The sequence below is a fragment of the Limanda limanda genome, chromosome 20 (assembly GCF_963576545.1).
Source record: "Limanda limanda chromosome 20, fLimLim1.1, whole genome shotgun sequence".
Taxonomy (NCBI): domain Eukaryota; kingdom Metazoa; phylum Chordata; class Actinopteri; order Pleuronectiformes; family Pleuronectidae; genus Limanda; species Limanda limanda.
In genome coordinates, this window is record NC_083655.1 from 7,644,237 (window position 1) to 7,665,781 (window position 21,545).

Consider the following 21,545-nt stretch of genomic DNA (forward strand, 5'->3'; position numbering starts at 1 on the left):
GCTGTGAAAACACTGTTGCCTTACATCGTCTATAACTTCCAGTCAGTGAACTTAAACAGAGACGTGGATCTGCTAATGCACATGTTCTCTGACAGGAGGAAACAAAAAAAGATTTTTAACTCGTCTGGATGAAGAGGCAGAGACAAAGACAAAGTTTCAGATAGTAAGTGATAGAACATATGTCGACATATAAACCCTTTTTTCTTTACTTGTCTTGGTATGTTTTATCTTTAAGCTTCTGTTTAATGTAAAGCACCTTGAGCTGCATTTTACTCAATGGAAATGCTATATAATAATGTTTGTTATTATTGTCCATGTATATTTCTACCTCTATTTTTTTAGTGACGTGAATTATTATTTGAGTTTACAACGCACCATCAGTGAAGTGCACCATGAACAATAAACCTATATGGGGTTTGGGGTTGGATTAAAGTGTGTGTGTGTGTGGGGGGGGGGGGGGGGGGGTGACTCCATGCTGGTGGTTGATCCTCAGGCCGAGTGTACAGATATGGTGATGGGGGGGGAAACAGTGAGGAATCTACTGAAACAAGAGAGTGAATAGTGAGGAGGTGAAGTGTGGAGGGTTCAGACCAAAGTGAGACGACTCAGAAAGAAAGGAAGAGGAGGAGCAGGAGGAGGAAGTTGGGGAGAACATGCTCATTTTTTATTAGTCTCATCAAGAAACAGCGAGAACAGGAAATGATGTGATCTTCATCACATCATCATCATCATTATGAGTAAAGGAGACATGGTGCACAGTGAAGGGGAAGTCATCACAGCGGTGAATAATAATAATGATGATGACGAGCAGACGGTGGTTTGACGTGTTTGTTACAGACATGAAACAAGGGAAGTGACGTCATGATCACAACATTCAAAGTGACTGTGAATCAAAATTAACAAACAGGGCTGATGAAATGACACGTTTCATTAAAGAACCACGTTTTAGTCCATTTGCAACAAATTCGTTAGGAGCCAAACTTTTCTCCAGCAGTGACCGTGTCTTTACATTGCTTAATTTTAAAGGTTTCTCTCCAAAAACCCAAAACGCAAGAAGCTTGATTATCCAACAAGCTGGAGCCGATAGAGAAGTAAAGTGTGGATTGTTCTTTGTGATAGTGAATCCCATTAGAGGGGACAGGGATTAAAGAAAAGACATTTGTGATTTTGAGATTTTAAAGTTGTCTGTAAACACTGTCTTCTTCTTTTTGTTTTACCTTCGCCGAGGCGGTTATGTTTTCCCCCCTGTCCCTTTGTCTGATCAACAACAAAAAAGTAGTAGCTCTGCTTATTTAAGTTTTATGTGCTTTAGCAAGTAAGTTGACATAATTTGAGGCAAACGGAATAAAACATGGGTTTAGAATTCATTCAACACCGACTTCAGGATTCGTTTTCTCCACGTTGCGTCCGACCATCACGACATTATCTTCAACTAATGTGTAGTCTCCTATTCTACAGCAAACAAAAGCCAACACGTGCCTCTCTGCACAAACACAACTTTACACAAAAAAAAAACTAAAATTGCACCAGGAACATTTCGAATGGGTCACAAATACCTCTTCATGTTCAATCAGATTCATTGGATCAAATCTTCGTAGTTCTGTCTAAACTGTTGGACATTTTTTGTTTTAGCACCTCTAGAGTTAATTTAGAATCCTACACAAACACCTCACAACATCCTCACACCTTTTTTTCTCCTTAAATATTTTTTTTCCAGTGTTTTTTTTTCTTTTATACATATTTACGACAAGATTTGGACCGCTTCTATTTTTTCTTGCTGGCCGCCTCTTCAGGGATGAAGACACTTACAGTGAAGTCCCCGCTCTCCGTGCCGTACTTGTTCTTCACCAGGATGCTGTATTTGCCGGTGTCCGACGTGTTCACGCCCGTGATGGTGAAGCTGGCGAACTTGCCGGACTCGAACTTCAGGATGCAGTGGTCGTCGGACGTGATCTCCCGGTCGTTCTTCAGCCAGGTGACCTTTGGCACGGGGTCGCCCGAAATGTTGCAGGTGAGATTCAGGGCCTGAGGCACAGATAATAAACAATATCGAACATTAAAGTAATTACAAATATATTTTAGCGTTTGGAAAAAACTGTCAGCTGTTGATTTTATAAGACACATATGAATTAGTTTGTTATTTCAGCACCTTGCCCTCCTGGATGGTGACCACATCAGGCAAACCTCCTGCTACTCGAGCACGACCTGAAAGAACCAACATGTTTTTTTTTTACATGGAATAAACATTTAATTTCTCGGATGGCTTTGATTTGTTAGAATGAATCAGAGTAATATGAAATGTGATTTTAATTATAGTCGGAAAAGATGTGCACACTTAAAAGCTCCTGTTCTGTGACAGTAGTGATATTTAAGACTTCTGATAAATCAACACCCTGGATCCATATGTTGTTTCCTCATGTTTTTCAGTTTAAGTCACAATAAAAACATAGCTTTTAAAAATCATATGAAACATTATATTGTTAATATAAAAGTGGACAACAGACAGGTCTTGATGGTGGTTCATCATCAGGCCTAAAAACAAACCAACGTCTGCTGTGAACACCGTGTTTCTGACCTTTCTCTGCAACAGCAGCGGACCTGAGGAGGTAAAAAAAAAAGGAGGGGATAACAAATTACATAAAAGTTGCTAAGAGGTAAAACCTGAGACTTAACCTGCATCATACAGAGCAAATTTGTTTATTTCATCAAATAAGAAAGTCACACTATACATCTTAATGTGTTTCGGTTATCAAGTGGATAATAACTTACTTGAGTCTCTTGAATTCTGCAAAAGCGTCATCAAATGCTGCAAACCAAAAGTTAGGAATCTTATTATTTATTTATTGGCTAACTGAGATGTAGTATAAGTAGAAAAAGTCAGTTAATGGTCATAAAAACAAGTTTAAATACACTCTCGCTCTCACCTTGACCAGACAACTCCACGGTCCTCCTCAGGCCTCCCTTTCCGTCGTTGAACTCGATGGCGTATTTGCCCGTGTCTTTCTCTGTGGGCTCGGTGATCTGCAGAAACAGCTGCTCCCCCACCACGCCGCTCTTTATACGGTCAGAGAAGGAGATGGCTGAATCTCTGTCAGGGAGACGACACAGACAAGAGGACAGTGACAAACATGTCCACGTGAAATTCTAGTTGCTAGAGTAGCTTACAGCTAATCTATTTAAACACAGGTGTACATATGCTTGGTTTTATGTATAATAGTGCACGGAGGACTAACTTGTAGTGCCATGTCACTTGGAGTAAATCGTTATAGAAGTTGACAAAGGTGTAGAGTCGGATGCCTTCATCTGTGCTTGTGATCTTCAGCGGAGTGGAGGAATTGGCTGCAAGTGCAGAACACACCATACGTTGATATTTTCGGTGACAGAACAAGTTTTAAATCTATCGGCTGCAACTTTATGAAGTGACAAAATGTTTCTTCTTACCAATAAAACTGAAAACTTCGTTCATCAAGTCCTTAAAACCTTTAAAACAAGAGGTTTTGATCATTTGAAGTGATATAAAGGGATAAGTCACATCTCTGTGAGTGTGTTCTCCACTGAAGGTCACCTTGATCCGTCAAATTCAACGTGGACGTGTCCTTTCCTCTGTCGTCCTTCAGAACGACCTCGTAAACACCGGAATCCTTCTTGGAAATCTGACAGAGAGAAAACAATGAAGTTAACCTCAGTCGTAAAAAAAAAACGCTGAGTGTCAACAAGACTTTGTGCAGGAAAATGTTTGTATTCATGAGAAAAGTCAAGCTTTTTCTCTTCTGCTTTGGATGCTGCAGAAAACACATATATAGGACGCAAAAGCAAAAAAGCCAACAGACAAACAAACAAACAAATATATATCAATAGAAATAAAAAATGAAATAAAAAAAGCATTCTCAGGCAAAACCAGAAATGAGCGATGACAACAACAGAAAACTGATCCCAACTTTTATCTTTCTCCAGATTACGTCGCTGGCATCTGTGTCTGCCGGGCAGTCAGACTGAAATGGGACACATGACATCATGTTTATGGGTTAAACTGAGACGCTTAGAGACGACACAGAGGATGAGAGGGAGTTGAGGGAGAGAGAGAGGGAGAGAGAGAGAGAGAGAGAGAGAGAGAGAGAGAGAGAGAGAGAGAGAGAGAGAGAGAGAGAGAGGGCGAGAGAGAGTGAGAGAGAGAGAGAGAGAGAGAGAGAGAGAGAGAGAGAGAGAGAGAGAGAGAGAGAGAGAGAGAGAGAGAGGAGAGGGCGAGAGAGAGAGAGGGCGAGAGAGAGTGGAGAGGACAGGGTTTAAATCAAGTTTGAGAGAAAAGAGCTGAGGGAGGACGACAAAGCAGTTAGAGAGAGAAAGTGAAACGGCATCATGAGATATGAGTATGTTACATTTATTTAAAAGTAAAGTTAATGCTGAAGACTCATGATGACATTAGTAAAATAAATGTTTTTATTAGTCTTAATCTTTTAACTTACGTCCTCTTACTCAAAGACAGTATCTTGAAGAAGAAAACCGTTAAATGTAAAGAAGTATAGATACAAACAGAGGATATCACCCTTTACAGTCATATGTGTAAATATATTCAGTAACAAATATACAGTTCACATATATAGATATATATACCCATCAATTCACACTTCAAGCAGGCGTCTCCTCTCACATCCTCACCTGAGCTATTTCCAGTTTCAGCACTCCCTCTGTGAAGCCCAGATGCTCGTCTGCCTTGATCTCTTGTCCGTCTTTGTACCACAGCGCCGAGGTTTCCTTCTTCACGTTGCCGACCTGAAACGCAGCACAGCAGCAGGATGTGAGGGAATGTCTCATAAGGGTTTTATTCAAGATGTTCTGCTTGGAAACTCTTTAAAAGTTCTGTCTCACCTTGCACTTCAGCACAACACAGCACTCGGGCGTCACCTCGTAACTCAGATACTCGATAAAGTGAGGACCTGGAACAAACAAGGCAGTTATGAGGATGGAGATCATAACCTTTAATGCAAATATAGATTAATAATAATCATCTGTATTCAGGCGAAATTGTAGTATTTTAATTCCAAATGTTTGCTGGTTCCAGTTTTTTCAAAATGAGCATGGAATCCTTTTCTCTAAATAGTGATTTTAAAGGGAATTTGAGGTTATGAACTGTTTCTTTTAAATGTGTTTAATCAGTCAAATAATCAGCAGATTAAATTATAAAGAGAAAACCATAATTTTAGTGAGTTAAAGCTCTAGTTCCCAGTGACTGTAACATACCTTGCTTTCTGATCCACTCTTTCATCTGGAACTCTGATTCCTTCTGCAGCCCCTTGAACACTGTAAATAAAAAAAGTTTAAAACATTGATATTTTATACTTGAATCTGGTGAATCTGTCTCAATCCAGGTTACATTATCCAGATATAGTTTGGGATCCTGGTTTACAATGTGCCTTCTTAAATGTTTTACTGCCCTCTAGTGTCCAGAGTATGGAGCTGCTGGACTCAGATCTGAATCTCTGCCAGCTACACATCAACCATTATTTGGGCTTCAGTCATTTCTATATATTATATATTAATGCCAAAGAAGTGAGTAAATACCCACTGACTTTCCCATAGATTTAAGCCCTTGATGTAGTTTCATTATCATGAAGCACAGAAGTCTTGCTGGGGTCCAGTTGTATATACATTTGGACAAGAAACCTTTCCGAGATGTTTTCATTTGCCGAACATACCGTCTCCTATCAGCACCAAACTGGACTGGTTGGTGGCTTTCCCGTCTTTCAGCTGGAAGGTGAAGGTGCCCTCGTCCGCCGGGGTCAGAGAGTCCATGATCATCTCGATCACGCCGGTGCTCTTGTCAAAGTTCATCTTGTATTTCTGCAAAAAACAAGGAGGACAACTTCAGAAGTGTTGATTTAGCATAGAAAAGAAAAACAATTGTTTAAGATGAGTTTCCTTTGCTGCTCACTGACCTCCCCCTGAGAGATGAGGTTTTCATTGAACACGTAATCGACTTTCCCATCAGCGGAAATCTTCTCGGCCTGCAGCCAAAAGCGAACTCTGCCTTTCTCCAGCAGCTCCACAGCCAACTCTGACTTCAGGGGAATAACTGCATATATAGAAGAGAAGGGGTAAATATAGAAGCTCAGAGAAACCAGTCCAGTCCTAAAGACAGCAGTGAGAGGATGTGAGGCTGAAGTACTCACTGGGGAATTTGTGGTCGTGACTGACCTCCAGCAGCCTCTTCAACTCTGTCAGAGATAAGAGAAGGTTAATAAACAGAGATTTACCAAAAGATAAAAACTGAAATGACTGTTGAAACGTGATCCTACCTTGCTCAGAGAGATCGTAGCTGGATGAAGCTCCATCGGTGTGGGTGACGATACAGGAGTAAATGCCAATGTCCTCCTCTCCGGGTGTGTTGAAGACAGCTTTAGATCTGCAGGAAAACACAGTATTATTAATTTAAACAACTGTGTGTACATCAAAGAGTCTCTCGGCTTTACAGATTTGGACGTCTCACTTGTTTCCCTTGGTCTCCATAGTCAAGCGGGAGGGGTCTGTGATCTCCTCGTAATTCTTGGACCACACAAATTTGGAGTCAGGGGTCATGTCACAGCATTCAAAGTTCAGGGAGATGATGCCGTCATCGTCCACAGCCACGGCGATCTCATGAGTGCCTGAAACCACGGAGAAATGCTGTAGAAAAATACGCTTTATTATCATCATCATTTCATCACGCCGCCTGTATTTCCTCTTACCAGGTTTGGTCACAGCTGAAACCGGCTCTGTCTCTTCAGACGTTTTTCCGACACCGGCTTTATTCTGAGCACGAACCCGTAACACAAACACCTCTCCCTCCTTCAGGTTCTTGATCTGTGAAATTACATGAAAATAACCAGATTACACACCAGGTACAGAGACATGTGACCATGAAGGATGAGAGGGACTCCAGGTGATGGCGACCTTCATGTACGTCTTCTCCGTGGCCTTGTTGTTGACGCTTCTCCACGCCTCCACCGGGGCGTCCTCCTCCTTGATGTCGATGTAGAACCCGTTGACCGGATCGCGGCCCTGGTACACAGGTGGTTTCCATAGCAACACCAGAGAGTCGTTGCGCACCTCTCTCACCTGCAGGTCGTGAGGAGGGCCTGTGGGAAACACGTGGGATAATGTGATAAAAAATCTGCAGATCAGCACAGTTCACTCTCTGCCAGGAGGTGAAACAGCCGGTGGAACCAACCTGGCACAGCGATGGTCCACTCCTCACACAGGAAGGTGTCACTGGGCAGTGATGGGATGCCAACACCGGCCATGTTGGCTGCTCGCACCTGGAACTGGTACTTCCTGTTCTCGAACAGGTCGGACACCTGAAGAAAAAGACACATGGTGATGAAACCTTGCTCCACAGATGTTTTGTTCACCATTAAGATCCACATCAGTTTTTAACTTGAGACCTGTGTTTCATACTCACTCTGTAGGCCCTCTCACTGACAGCCCTGATGTTGGCCTCGTGCCACTTCCCCGGCACGCCATCGATGACGTCACGGTAATCCACGAAGTAGCCGGAGATGTCAGCACCGCCGATGAAGCTCGGCTGTTTCCAGGCCAGCACCATGGAGTCGCGCACACACTCCAGGACGCTGATGCCAAAGGGTGGAGCAGGGGAGGCTGAGTGGACAGAAAACACAAATTAACACCACAAACCTATGATGTAATGGGAAAGTATAACATTGCAATAACCTTTAAATCCCATCTGTGATCACACCTCTGTCCAGCTGCTCTCAGCAATTTAAAACCCTTGATCTATTGAATTCATGCATTCGGTGAGTTTTACAGATGCCGTTTGGTGTCAAAATCTTATTGAAATTATTCAGTTTACACAAAGATTTTGTCATAGTACAACACAGTTTCTTTCCATTATCTGGGTGGTGTAAAATTTTACAGACAGTGGCAGACAGACATCTGCTTTAACTGAATGTCATCAAAAACCCTCAACATAATAGAACATTTAAGGTTTTGGAAATTATCTTTCTTGCCAAGAGTCAGACGAGATTCTGGCTACCATATCTGTATGCTAAATATGTAGCTAGCCTAGCATAAAAACTGAAAATGACACATTTGGGTCAGGGTTACAACACATTTGATACTCCTGCTAATAAACACTGTGCAAAACATGTAAATTAATAAACTTCATAAGCACTTAGAAGTGGAATGGATTTCCTCAGCAGAGTCCCAGCAAGAAAGAAAACCAGCATATGTTCCGAAATTATTTAAAAGTCTCAAATAGAAAGAAGGTAGGTTGAAGGAGGGACATTAAGAAATAAGTTATCTCTGAAACAGAATCATGTAAAGTGCTGATAGTAAATTGGGTCATCCCACACATGAAGTCAGGTAAACTAGATATGTTCTTTATTTAAAGGTCTCATATCGCATGTGTCCTGCTCTTGTGTTCGCTGGATAAACCACTTGTGCTCCCTGTGACATACACGTGTGTTTGCGTGTTAAAGTGCTCAGAGTGGTGGCAGCTCCCAGGCGCCACTCGACTGACGCCAGACCACCGAGTGCAGGAGGTTGTGGGAAAGTGGCGTCCAGCATTGACAAGCGTGACTGTGGTGACCAGTAACGGTTTGCTGCTTTTACAAAGACTTACCTGTGATTGGTGGATACCAGTAGAGCTGATCACCTTCTGTTTATTGATTATTTGGCCTTGTAGAATTGATAAAACATCGGAAACTCTTTTATTTTGATTGTGAAAGTCAGGGGACTGTATTTATTGGATCATAGGTGGGGTTTGGGGGTTGGGGAGGGATGGTGTTGTATTTGAGGGTTTCCATCTGTGCACGGTGCTCACCTGTCGACTCCCTCCTCGGCCTGGCTGGCTCCGGGTCAGCCTCTACAGAGAACTTACGTGCCTGTGCTGCCTCAGGCGTCTCTACATCCTGAAGCTCAGCAGTGACTGGCTCTAAGCATGTGGCTGTGTCTTTGTCAGTGTGTGAGTTAGAAACCGAGTCTGACACGGACTCTGGGACCGGGTCTTTTGCCAGGTCAGGGGCCCAGGACACACTGCCTTTCTTGCCCCCCTTGTTTTGACTCTCGGGGGGGTCGGGCCCAGCAGCACCGGCCCCCTCCCTGGCTCCGGTGTCAGTCTGAGCTTTTTTATTGCACTTTTGCTTAGTGTCAGGGGAGGACTGGACAGTTTCATGCGCGCCCGTCCAGCGTGGCCTGTGCTCAGTTAGTTGGCCAACGTTACCCCCCGGCCCAGTCTCCGGCAACACACCATGAGGGATGCCGCCCCCTACAGGAGTTAAAGCAGAAGAGGCTTCTTTAAAAACAGGCAAGAAATCACAGCTCTTATCTCAGTCCCACAACATAGAAACAGGCTTTAAAGACTAAAGAAATCTACAGTCATTGCATCACGTTCAGTAAAATGTCTTCATCTGACTTGAAGGGAAAAATGAAGACAAGATGATCAAAAAGTGACATCCATGTGACTGGTAGGAGTATGAGAACATGCAGTTGTGTGAAGAAGTGCATGGATGTGCAGACTTTGCACGAGCCCTTCGTGAAAAAACACTTTACTTTGGTAACAATGTCAATGGATTTCATTAAATTTAAGATTTCCAATCAAAAGGTGAAATTATTGATATGTTAAGACTTTGTATGATGTTCTGTTATTTCTAGTATTTAAACAACACATTTCTTTGTCATACAATTATTAATCAATATGTTTGACAGTACCAATGAGCAGCAAATCTCATTGACATTTTTACCAAATGTGCTTCACAAAAGAAAACAGAGCATGCGGCTCCGCACAAAGTCGACCAGTGAATGAATGAGATCCAAAGCTTGAGAGTTGTGTTAGTTTTAATGCAAAGAGAATTTAGGGAACACGTGCAGGAGATTAGAAAGAGACAATTACTACAATGGCAGCTTTGTTCTGTTTTGCATTGTTTGTTTTGGAATCAGGCTCCAGATCGATATAATCATCAATATTCTTTCAGTATAATCATATCTTGATAATAATAAGTTGTTGAGTTGCTCTTCTTTCACTGAATTCTATTATTTGAATTAATTCTATCCCAACTTGGGAAAAACATTGTTGTTTTAAGTGACACGATATAACTTTTACTGAGCAACAGCGCCCTCTACAGCCACACAAGGTGAGTTACGGCTCTGTGTCTGAGCCATTAATTCTGATTAAGAGGAAAAAATACAGCTTCTCGCTAACTGAGACCATTTCTATCGGATTTCAAAATAATTTATAATATCATAATTCAGATAATTACTCAACAGAACAATACCACTGCCGGGTTAGCTGCTTAGAACGAGGTTAGGAGAGAGTTTCTTTAAAGGTGCCGGTGAGGGTTGGAGAGAGTGTGCGTTGATACCTTTAGCACCACAGGGGGCTGCCGACACGTTTTGTGCCCAGGACGGGTGAAGGAACCGGGATAATGGAGGGAGGGGGGTGTGTGTGACATTGTGCTGGTTTGTAACAACCGCTGAATCGGATCGATTAGAGGAAGTCTACAAGTCCTGACTCAGGCTGAGCAGGGAGTTGGAGGAGGTGGAGGAGGTGGAAGAGGTGGAGGAGGTGGAGGACGTGGGAGGAGGGTGGAGGTGCGGCTGAACAGGGTGGGGGGGTGGATGGGTCACACAGAATAAGGTGACAGGGTGAAGGAGTGGGACCATGGTGGAGAAAGTGTGGGTGGGGGGTGTACAGTAGATGCTGATGATAAAAACATCTGAAGACATGTCTCATAATACATAATATTGAATCTTACATTACTTTCTAGCATTTTAACCCAATATAAAGTTTTAATTTAAAATAAAATTACCATGTCTGTGTTATGAACCTGACATCTCACTCACCAATAGCAGCCTTCACCTCCACAGGCTCTGACTCTGGGGAGAACTGGCTGAGCCCTGCTGCGTTCACTGCCCTCACCCTAAACACGTACTTCTCTCCCGTCGTCAGACCGTGGCAGATGAACCTGTGAACACAGACGTAAACGTTCGGTTGTCTTAATAACCTATATCCTGATAATAATAATAATAATAATAATAATAATAATAGGGAGTGTGGTTTTACCTGGTTACATTGACAGGCTTGTTGTTGCACGGCTCCCACACGTTGCTGCCCACGATGCTCCCCTCGATGTAGTAACCCACCAACTCTTTGGCATCAGTGGACGCTTGCCAAGACACGACCACTGAGGTCTCTGTGTTTCGGATTGGGACGACTTTGCTGGGGGCTGATGGGATGTCTGCAGAACAAAGTATGTTTCAGATACTTGAAGTGAGAATGAAACTAGGCCTCACCTCCTCCATGTTAGCGGTTGGGACATGGACCACTGATCAAAAGGTACATTTTCCCGTTTAATTTGTTTTTCAGTCGTTTTTTTGATTATTCAGTGAGAAGAAGACAAGACGCGACGTTCATCTTTATTTATGTTCTGTGTACGATTTCTCACCAAGCTTGTCCCCAACTGTGGTGGCCTCCGTTGGGTCGGAGGGTTCACCGACCCCGGCAGGGTTGCAGCACCGGACCCGGAAGCTGTAGGACTTCCCCTCGGCCAGATCGAACAAGGCAAAGCGAGGGGACTTGACTGGGATCTCTGTGTTCACCCTCTGCCAGCTGTCTGTGCCCGACACACACTGACAAACAAGGACACAAGAATCCATCCGTCAGCCGTCACAGTTACAGACACTGATCCAAACAGCAAAAATTAGTAGTTAGTACAATTTAGTTCAGATTTTACTGTAACACGTAAAAATAAAATTTACCTTCTCCACGTAGTACCTGACTCCCTCCAGGCCTTTCTCTCCAGGCGGCTTCCAGCTCAGCACCACGTAATTCTTGGTCGCCTCCGTCACCTGGAGTTCAAGAGGTCTGCCAGGAACGATGCCCTCTGTTGGTCAAAAGATATAAAGGATGAGGTAACAGTGATGTCACTGGGTTTCATGGAGATAAATATGTTCATCTCCTACCTGCAGGTTCCTCCTCTGTGACAATGATTTGGCCGGTCCAGGGAGCAGAAGTACCTGTCAGCAAATACATCATCATCATCATGTTTTCATATTTATTTTCTCTTTACTTGGTGCATTTTCAGATCAGTAATTCTGCCGAGAATTGTTTTTGTTGCCATCATAGTAGTAAAACCTTAAAAATGATAAGATATGTTATATTTTACTGCTGTTATTCTACAGTTTTCAGGCGATAAAGCTCTTGGACAGTGGGAGTATGGCGTCTATCACACATGCTGTTCAGTTGTACTTCTCAAGCGGGCGCGGTCAGCCGGGTCCATGGCGGCCACTGGTTCGGACACTCTGGACGGGTGGCTCATGCCGCTGGTGTTGATAGCACGCACGCGGAAGACGTAAGAACGACCTTCCACCAAACCAGTCACAGGGAAACGGGCGAACTTGACCGGAGTGTCATTGCACTGGATCCAGTGGTTGGTTCCAACCTCACACCTAAATGCATATTAACCATTTAAATATCACATATAACAGCTTTTTAAATTAAAGACTGATGCACAGCTCAGGCAGCAACGCCCTGACTGACCTGTCCACGAAGTAGCCCAGGATGGAGTTGCCGCCATCGACAGCCGGCTGCTTCCAAGTGACGATAATGTAGTCCTTGTTGGCGTCGAGACAGCGAACGTCCAGAGGGGCTCCTGGAGCGCCTTCCATCTCAGCATCAGAATCTGAAACAAACATGAAAAACACCATTATTGATGAATATATACGCTCCTATTCAAACTTTCTGTTCAGTTGTTTTTTCACCATAGACTGTATATTAAGATTTCCAGCTGTGTCTGTTTCGTTTGTTTATTTGTTTGCAAGATTATGGGAAAAGTTACGGCGCTGATTTCCACCAAACTTGATGGAGGGATGCACTATAGTGGTTGTCATTGTAGTTTTTATATTTATTTAACTTTGATCCAAAGATGCAACTACAAAACAGTTTCTTTCTAGCTGTTTAAGTGTGCTTCGTTTTGCCCTGAGTTTATCTGTGTAGCCTCAGGGCTCTATGACAGGAATGTCTCTGGGTCCTGGAGTCAAACACAAGCCGAGAGCAGTCGGTGGCCGGGGGACAGAATTAGCAGCAGCCCAGCCCCGAGTGAAAGGGGATCAGAGAGGTGACTCTTATAATCAGCATCAAGGTAAAGTGAGGCCGTCTACAAGAGGCGTCACTGCAGGCATGAGTTGCATCATAACCTAAGAGCACGTATTAACAGTGGATGTGTGTGTGTGTGTGTGTGTGTGTGTAGCCTTTGTTACAGTCATTAAGGCGAAATCAGGAACGTTATATTCTATTTTTCTTCTATCATGCTCCCTGGAAGGTTGAAGTGATTGGACAATTCAAGAAAGAATAATTATGGAGATGTTTTGGGCTCATTGAAGGAACCGGAGTGCAGGAAGGAAAGTGGGCAGCCTATTGTTTCTCCTTGAAGCAGATATTCACCGGATCTCTCTGTGCCCACAGTCATTCCTTAGCTGAGCTCTCTGAGAATAGCCAAGCTCATGCAGTGTTTTGCTGTGGAGGTTGTACCTGGCTTCTTCTTAACTGGGGTCTATTTTCTAGCTTGTTCATACTGAACATGGTTCCTCTGTAAAAGAGCCTGAAAGGTCAGATTGTCTCTGAAGGCAGCAGAGATAAGCTTCGCTGTTTTCCACGGCATTCAAACTGATGCCAGGGAGCTGCCACTTTGCAGAGTCTCTATTGGAGACATCCTATTTAAAACCAGCCACTCATTCACAACACTTTGACAGTTAAATGCCGTTTGGTCACGAGGTGCCAGAGGACGTGCTGTTGTGACTTCGACCTCGATTTGATAACATCACTTGACCAAAACAAAGCCGGGGCCAGGGGGTTGTATTTATCTTGTGTTGACTGATGGTTGCAGTTAAAATGTCTGAGGGGAGATTTCTTAGATACACAACATTTTGAGGAATTAAGGGCTTGAGTGGGCACTGGAGAAGGAATTTGGAAAAGGCCTTGTTGGTGGTTTTGATATTTAGCATCGCGGTGAATAAATATGAGTCTGAGGTTAGGGTCCTGGGCAAGTAACAGTCAAATTGGAAAATATTCATGATGAACTGTTCCAAAATCAGTCACACTAAAATAAATAAATCAGGTAAGATAATTCTGGAGTGTGAAATGTAGGTGCGTTGAAACACTGCGTTGAACATACAGCATAAAGGTTGATATCCCCCAGATTTTACATATAGAATCATAATAATAGATCATAATGCCTCATTTAGTGAGTAATTAAGGTTCCTTCACCTCTGACGAAGACATAGGAGGAGTAGGTTTCATATCCAGACTTGGTGGTGACTCGCAGGGTGTAGAGACCCTCGTCCTCCTTGTTGAGGTGCGCGAGCGTCAGTGTGGCTCTATCTCCGCTCCAGTGCATTTGGTACCATTTAGATGGAGACAGCAGAACATCTGGAAAACATGCCAGTGAATGTTAGGAAGGTTAAAAAAAAGAAAAAACCAAGGACAGAATTTAAGTCTTATATAATACAAGAGTTTTGAACCAACTTTCAAGAGCCCATCATATAGGATTAAAAATGCGAGTCTAAATTCCATCATCCTGCTGGAGTCAAAAGACAAACAACCTTGAATTGTCTACTCACCGTCTTTGTACCACTGGACCTCTGGCTGGTAGCGATGCAGGGCCGGGTAGATGACAACTGTGCACCCCAGACTCATGGTCTCCCCCTCTCTTCCAAAGGACACACCAAACTTATCAACAATGTGAGTCTGGAAGTTGACGCCATACTCAGACACTGGGCCATCTACGGAGGAAGCGAGACAGAGTTTGGAATGGTTCACTAAATTCAAAGAAAAAGGAAAAAGACCAAACAGTCTTCGAATAAAAAAAAAGGGGGGCAGATCAAATCACATCCAAAAGAAGAAAAAGAAAAAAAAAACGTAAAAAGTGCTCATAAAAAGTGTGTGTGACAACCTACATGCCAAGAACAGTGAAGCACAACAAATGCAGGTGAAAAATTGCTGAAATAAAAAATGAAAACATTCCAGGATGAAACAATGATTTTCTAAAATAAAAAGTAATATCATCTTTTAAAAGTTTTCTAGACTCCTCCAAGGCTCCTGTGCCAATCACATCCCCCTGGGTCACCTGGAGGAGGTTACTGACCCACCTCCACAGCTCTGTTCATTAATTATAGCAAACGCTATCAAATGGCACTAAAATCTATTCTCACCCTGAAGCCAGGGTTTGCAAAATGCTTCATTAGGAACTCTCTGCGTATAAACTAGGACAACTTAAGCTTACAATGTTGCCCATTAGCAACATTGATGAGGAACACAGACTGTTTCTCTACCAGAAACACTGAAAACCCCTCAGATCGGCTACGTCAGACCTCACAGTTCCAGGAGAACACTGTGGACTTTACAATGAGTGGCCATGCAGGAAGCAGCAACTTCACAAAACCAGATTCCTTTGAACCTGTTACCTTGAGTACTGGCCCCTGCATTGTCGCCCCGCAGCATCAGAGAGACAAAAAGGTTGTTAGTGCAGAAGCTCCCACTGATCTTCATTAAACGTTAAAAACAGATACATCTTCTTTAAATACTGAAAGATTAGATATATGTTATAAAGGTTCAGTTTGTAGAATTTAGTGACATCAGCCCCTGTAGAGAGGACCTGCTGCGGATGTAAATATTAAGGGCTCATTCTGGGGTAATTAAAACACCAACAATTTGTACAATTTAGATAAAACGCACCAGTGAAAACATCTCTAGAGCTATTTGAAATTCAATTTATGCCCATAGATCTAAATCTTACACACTGGACCTTTAAGATTGAACAAAAAATAGATGAAGACAAAATAAAAGTTGCATCGTTTTAACACTGAATCAAATTAGAGCACTTGTAATAACAAACAGATCACACAGCTTCTTTGAGCTCATTCATTTGGTTTTACTGTCTGCAGGGTTTGCTGCTGCGATAACAGGAGACAGACAACAGTTAGCACATTAAGCTGGGGAAGAAAGTTGAGCAGTTGAGCTAAAGAACTGGTGGAGAACAAACCAGAGCTATAAGGGGAGTGAATTGTGGACGTCTCTTGATCAGAAGACAAAAGATTGCTCTAGGTGAATGCCCAATGCTAGAATTTTAGCAGTAGCAATTCAATAAGATAACAATGTCTGTGTCTTTCAACTTGTTAAGAAGACTTTTTACACCCTACTGGAAGATGCAGTGTTAAATATACATAAGAACAATGAATACAGTGAATAAACACTTACGTCTGGGAGATGGCAGATATTCATCAACTTCACCTTTGAACCCTATGGGAGAATAGCAGCACACATATTAATATATAACTCTACTGATGGACTGCATGAACAATATTATACAGACATAATATCCAAATTTGAGTGTAGAACAGTTTTTTTATCGTGATTTAAGTAAATCTGTGATTGTGGGAAAACTAAGGTGTTATGTTAGGGCTCATGAAAACCTACTTTTAACAACAACGGAGGCGAATGCAGAGAGCTCCCCCTTGGAGTTCATGGCAGAGACGTGATACTGAGCAGTGTCATCAAAATCGCATCTGAAAAAGCAGAGGATCAGGTGAGCAATGTCCATGATGCAAACATTCTTCATGGATTCGTGTGCAGGGAGCCCTTCCCCCTCCTCCACCTCAGCCCTCTGAACCATGTAAATAATACCGACTATGTGAGGCCTGACTCTGAAGTGTTCCATAGCTCCTGGCCAGGAATACTGCAGCAATAAATAGACACGACTGGTGATGTCATTTGTAGCACATGGTGTGAATTTCTGAACATTAAAGTATCTAATGTGTGCTGTACATGATGGGAACCACAATCAATATCCACAAAGCATTATACTCTTAAGTATAATTTCATAAATTTAATAAAAAGAACAAAATTGGATGTTGTACTCTGTCTTTATCGTAGCACTGACATCAGGGTCTCCAGTTCTAATTGTGTTTTTTGTGTTGTTTCTTGCTTTGGACAGTATTCAGGTTGACAATGTTGCTAATGGTACAGCTAACTGCCGGAAACAACTACTGTGGTTCATTGATCATTTGATAATTGAAATAAATAAACATTTGTAATGCCAGTGGCTTTTTTGAAATACAAGATGACTTTACTTTAGGTAATGCTACACCCACCTGTTAATATCCAGTGAATGGACGCTGTATTTGCTCTCAACTTTATACTTGCCAGGGTTTGCAATCGATTCAATGGCCACATTGTTTTTGTACCTTTTAAAGGGAGACAGGGACAGAGGAGAGACAAAGGGAAGAAGCTTGAAAAGGATAAAAAAAGGAAAGCAATGGAAAACAGATGGAGCCTAAGAAATAAGCATGTTGTTGAGAGAACAGAGGACTGACTTGAGGTTGTTGTGTTTGGTCGCTGTGTGTAGGTGACCTACCAGACGACCCGGGGGTCAGGCCAGCCAGTGACAGTGCAGTGCAGCCGCACACACTGCTTCTCCCACACAGTGTGGGAGCGAGGTTTAATCACAAACTCCGGGGGATGCATCAGGCTGTCTTCGTTCATACGCTTGGAGTGTTCCTCTTTATCATGGATCTAGACACAGCAGAGTAAGTCACTCAGGGCAACTGGACGGTTCCAGAGCATAAACTGTTAAACATCACAAAAATTACCGAATTCCGAATGCATGCTTGAAGCAAAATCAAAGCTCTCCCATCATATCCTCACTTGTTTACACATGCAAGGTGTACATTTGACAAGTGTCACAGTACCAGTGTGACAACGTGTTGTTCATTATGTTCTATGAATAGCTAGCGGAGTTGAGGTCGTGTCTCGTTGTGCGACCAGTAACTCAGCACATAATATGACGACACCCACGGGACAACTCCTTCCCTGTTTCTCAAGATACACAATCTCCTGAGGTATTTGTCACCCAGATATCTGGCAGAGGGCAAACAGATTAATACAGTGAGGAGGTCACTGTGGCTTTTATGAAGATCAGTGAATGGCTGCATACTTCACATAATCACTTAGTCTTAAATAACTCCCTTGTGTAAGGAATAGTAAACCCGACCACTCAGCCACAGGCACTTGGCGTTCCTGAGACATGCTGCAATCAATTAGTTGTTCAGATACACAACCATGCAGATAACCTGACTGGGTTTCGTAGCTGAATACATTTGAAATGTTGAAGAATGGAGTCGTAAAGAAAATACATTTTGTGATGGGATAAAAGAAGATGATCTACTTCTGTGACAAATTAACTGATGATGTCATGAAGGACAATGTCCACTGTGATGTCATTAAGGAGAACAACATCAGTGATGTCACTTTGATGTTCGTCATGTTCGTCAGTTTGTGCTGTTCCCATAATAATTCTTTACGATGATTTCATGAGCAAGAAAAGCAAACTTGTAATGTCGCAGAGCAAATCAAGATCAAACTATGATGTCATGACCGTGTCATAGACGTGTTTTTGATATTAACAAAAGACTTTGTCTTCCTCTAGGACCTTGAAACAGCTTGAAATCCCTTCACTGACCCTTTTGTTCAGACAGATGCGATCAGCTGACTCACGCATGGCCTCCTTCCTGGAGATCAGCTCTGACCTCTCCATCTCCAGGCCACTGCTGAACATATCCCTGCGGGCCATGGACCCCACCCTTGATTCCTCTGTATCGGAATATCCTGTTGCAAAGTCTTGACTGGGAGTCGCGTGGAACGGGGAGTAAGGAATAGCATTAAAACTGAAATAACTTCAGGAGAACAGCATTTTCAGTGTTCCACTTTCAGACGGCGAGGAGTTTGTTACCTGCCCCTGAAGAAAGGAACTACATAGCCGATGATTTGGTTCTCTCTATCCACAGCCAAGTAAGTTGGCTTGGTTCTCTTGGGTATGGGGCTCAGGCGGCTCTCTTCCAGCCCAGAATGTGAAGACACTCTAAGTCTGAGACATACAGAATACCATCAGCCTGGCTCACAGCCAGACAGAGCAACCAATAACATGACATCAACACATGGGGGGTGCCCCTCGGGTCACGTGTGGATGAGTGGTAGATTAGTGTTCAATGGGAGGGAGGTGTGGATGGTTTAGTCATGATTATGATATCAAAGACAAGTGAAAACAGTTATTAAGACACCCTGACAAATCAGCTGCAACTGAATTCAGTAGAACAGGTTGGGATTCCAGATCCTCTATACAACTGATACTGAACTTCATCCTCTTGATGCACCGTTTAAAACAATATTCTAGTAATACTTTACGTAAATTCCACTTGGCTTTAATGCTTTTTAAATGTAATTTCTACTCTGTTCTTATCAATTGGCAATCATATTGTATTTAAGCTAGAAAAATGGTATGAAATAGAATAAGTCTAAAAAGAAGTGCGCACAGAAAAATCAATCTACTACGTTTTTTCCAAACTGTCCATTGCAGAATGTAGGTCAGACTCCTCACTTTTCTTTTTGCAGGAAGGGGAAACACTATCTGTCGTACTGGAGAGTTGGGGGAAGGAGCTCATGGTGTGAGATAACATGAACACGATAAGGAGGCGGGGGCAGGACGGGTCAGTGTCCATTTAGCTCACACCGTGTACATCCTCTCCTCTCTCCACGACCAGGGCTGCAACGATGTATTGTTATGTATGAATGATGCCCATGAAACTTTCATGATTCTCTGCAGTGACCACATTAGTATAACCACCCTGCCTGTTAAATCATCGTCACATCATAATCCTCCTCTCCTCACTGCAGCACAGATTCCTGGTGTGTTGCCCAGCCAGCCACAGTATCAGAGTAAAGATCAGATGTTAGTAAAACCTAAGCCTTCTGACCTGTTCACACTCTCCAGGCCAGAGTATTAAAAGACACTGTAACATGTAAACTGACAGTTCTGTGAATCCTGAGGTAAAAGATAAACCTCAGTACACGTCCTCCTTTAAATATCAGGAAATCTGAATATATATCTTCCTTCTATCAACAGATTTTAACCAGGTACTGTATATGTAAACACAAGGCAACTGACTGCATTCAGCAGGGACCGAACAAATCTCAAAACCATCTGCCAACAACCGTCTTCATGCTTATTGGATATTTACAGAAAGCAATCAAGTGTTTAAGACCTGGTAATCAATGTGGATACTCTTAGGTTTTAAAGGAAGCGAAGACCTGCAAAAGACCCAGTTTGGTGAAGCAGCGTTGGAACATGGGAGTTTCTGTCTGCACCACCATTGCCAATGAAAATCTGTCTGATGCAACCCAAGTGCAAATCATGTTCACAAAATACGTAACGTATAAAAGTTGTGTTCATTTTACGCAGAAAACGTCAATGAAAAATTGTAATCCACTATTCATGACCAATATAAACAACTGGCTTACAGGCCAGCAGTGTGTTTTTTCTTTTGCCAAACCACGGGCAAAGTAAATCTGCTGCCTCTGTAACCTTGAATAAAACTGGGGATTGTTCTGTTTTTTGTTGGAAACACTTTTGATAACGTAACTTCACAAGTAAACAAAATAAACAACATATGTCTGGTTGTTTTGAGATCTTTTAAAGAAGAATTGTGATCTGTCTTTAAGAGGACACGGCTGAGAAACTGTCATTGGTATTCCCAGGTCAACAGCCTATTTCGGTCTATGCCCTATACCATAACTTTCCATACAGCGTATCTAACAAGAGTTCCTGCTCCGAGCTGTTATGTTGCCCATCTCCATTGAGTTGTGGTATTAGAGTTGTGGTATTCATTGGTCGGCATGCATGAGAGCACACTGGGCTAATATCACATGCAATGCTGGTCGTGCAGGATTCAGGTGTGTGATCCTCAGGTGTAACTGAGGGTTGATGAAGGTAATAAGACGAGGAAGGTTACTGGTTGTCTATGAGTCAGCAGGAAAGACGATCGCGTGACTGTGATGGAGGGGAACTTGATCAGTTGGATCGGGGAGTGATGGGGTTAACGGGATGGTGGTGGTGGGGGGGGGGGGGGGTAGAGCTTTCCTGTGACAAAGACATGGGTTGATGAAGGCAGGGCGTGACCCCTCCATCCTCCTCATCATCTTCCTCCTGCTCCTTACCCTCTGCTGCTGCTGGTGGCGGAGGTGCTGCTGCCCGCAAAGTACCTGCTGCTGCCGATGCTGCTGCTGGACTGGTACTGGCTCATTTTAGACGCCGTCTCCTTGTTGCGGTAGCCACGGTCATAGTGGCGGTGGTCCTTCTGGTAGAACGGTAAAGATCCAGACATGCTGCAGGCCGCTCTTGGGGACGAGCCCTGAGTTTCCGAGTTTCACCTATTTGTTTGTCTGTCTGGTGAGTTGATGTTCAAGAGCAGGTGGATTTATCGTTATTACACTGTTGGCTCATCATGACTTTTTAAAAATTGGCTCCATTAAACGTGCCATAAGCGTAATGAAAACATTCCAGCGAAAAATGCATCATATCGCCTTGATCAAAAAAAGAAAACAAGAGAAATTAAATTTACTTGCAAAGAGTTTTTGCAAGACATGATTTAAGATTCAGGCATCAGGCACATTCTTCTCATGCTTACACAGACATATGGAACAAACACAACCTGCCTTATCACATCTT

The 21,545-nt window shown here is 42.9% G+C and overlaps 1 protein-coding gene across 1 annotated transcript; it reads right to left on the reverse strand.

The window, feature by feature from the left end:
* Nucleotides 1–1,764: 1,764 nt before the first annotated feature.
* Nucleotides 1,765–21,201, reverse strand: myom1b (myomesin 1b). The gene is made up of 38 exons (XM_061094001.1): nucleotides 21,035–21,201; nucleotides 18,774–18,908; nucleotides 18,504–18,666; nucleotides 17,400–17,557; nucleotides 17,137–17,229; nucleotides 16,463–16,551; nucleotides 16,244–16,285; nucleotides 14,608–14,769; nucleotides 14,255–14,416; nucleotides 12,530–12,671; nucleotides 12,239–12,438; nucleotides 11,953–12,006; nucleotides 11,749–11,873; nucleotides 11,436–11,619; nucleotides 11,054–11,228; nucleotides 10,834–10,955; nucleotides 8,816–9,259; nucleotides 7,436–7,632; nucleotides 7,205–7,331; nucleotides 6,928–7,112; nucleotides 6,723–6,837; nucleotides 6,485–6,641; nucleotides 6,294–6,400; nucleotides 6,168–6,212; nucleotides 5,934–6,070; nucleotides 5,694–5,838; nucleotides 5,239–5,298; nucleotides 4,867–4,934; nucleotides 4,657–4,770; nucleotides 3,939–3,992; nucleotides 3,566–3,653; nucleotides 3,442–3,480; nucleotides 3,234–3,339; nucleotides 2,925–3,088; nucleotides 2,770–2,806; nucleotides 2,576–2,598; nucleotides 2,150–2,205; nucleotides 1,765–2,025 (listed from the first exon to the last, which is right to left on the reverse strand). The coding sequence occupies exons 1-38, from the start codon at nucleotides 21,199–21,201 to the stop codon at nucleotides 1,765–1,767; spliced, it is 4,902 nt and encodes a 1,633-aa protein (XP_060949984.1).
* Nucleotides 21,202–21,545: the final 344 nt, after the last annotated feature.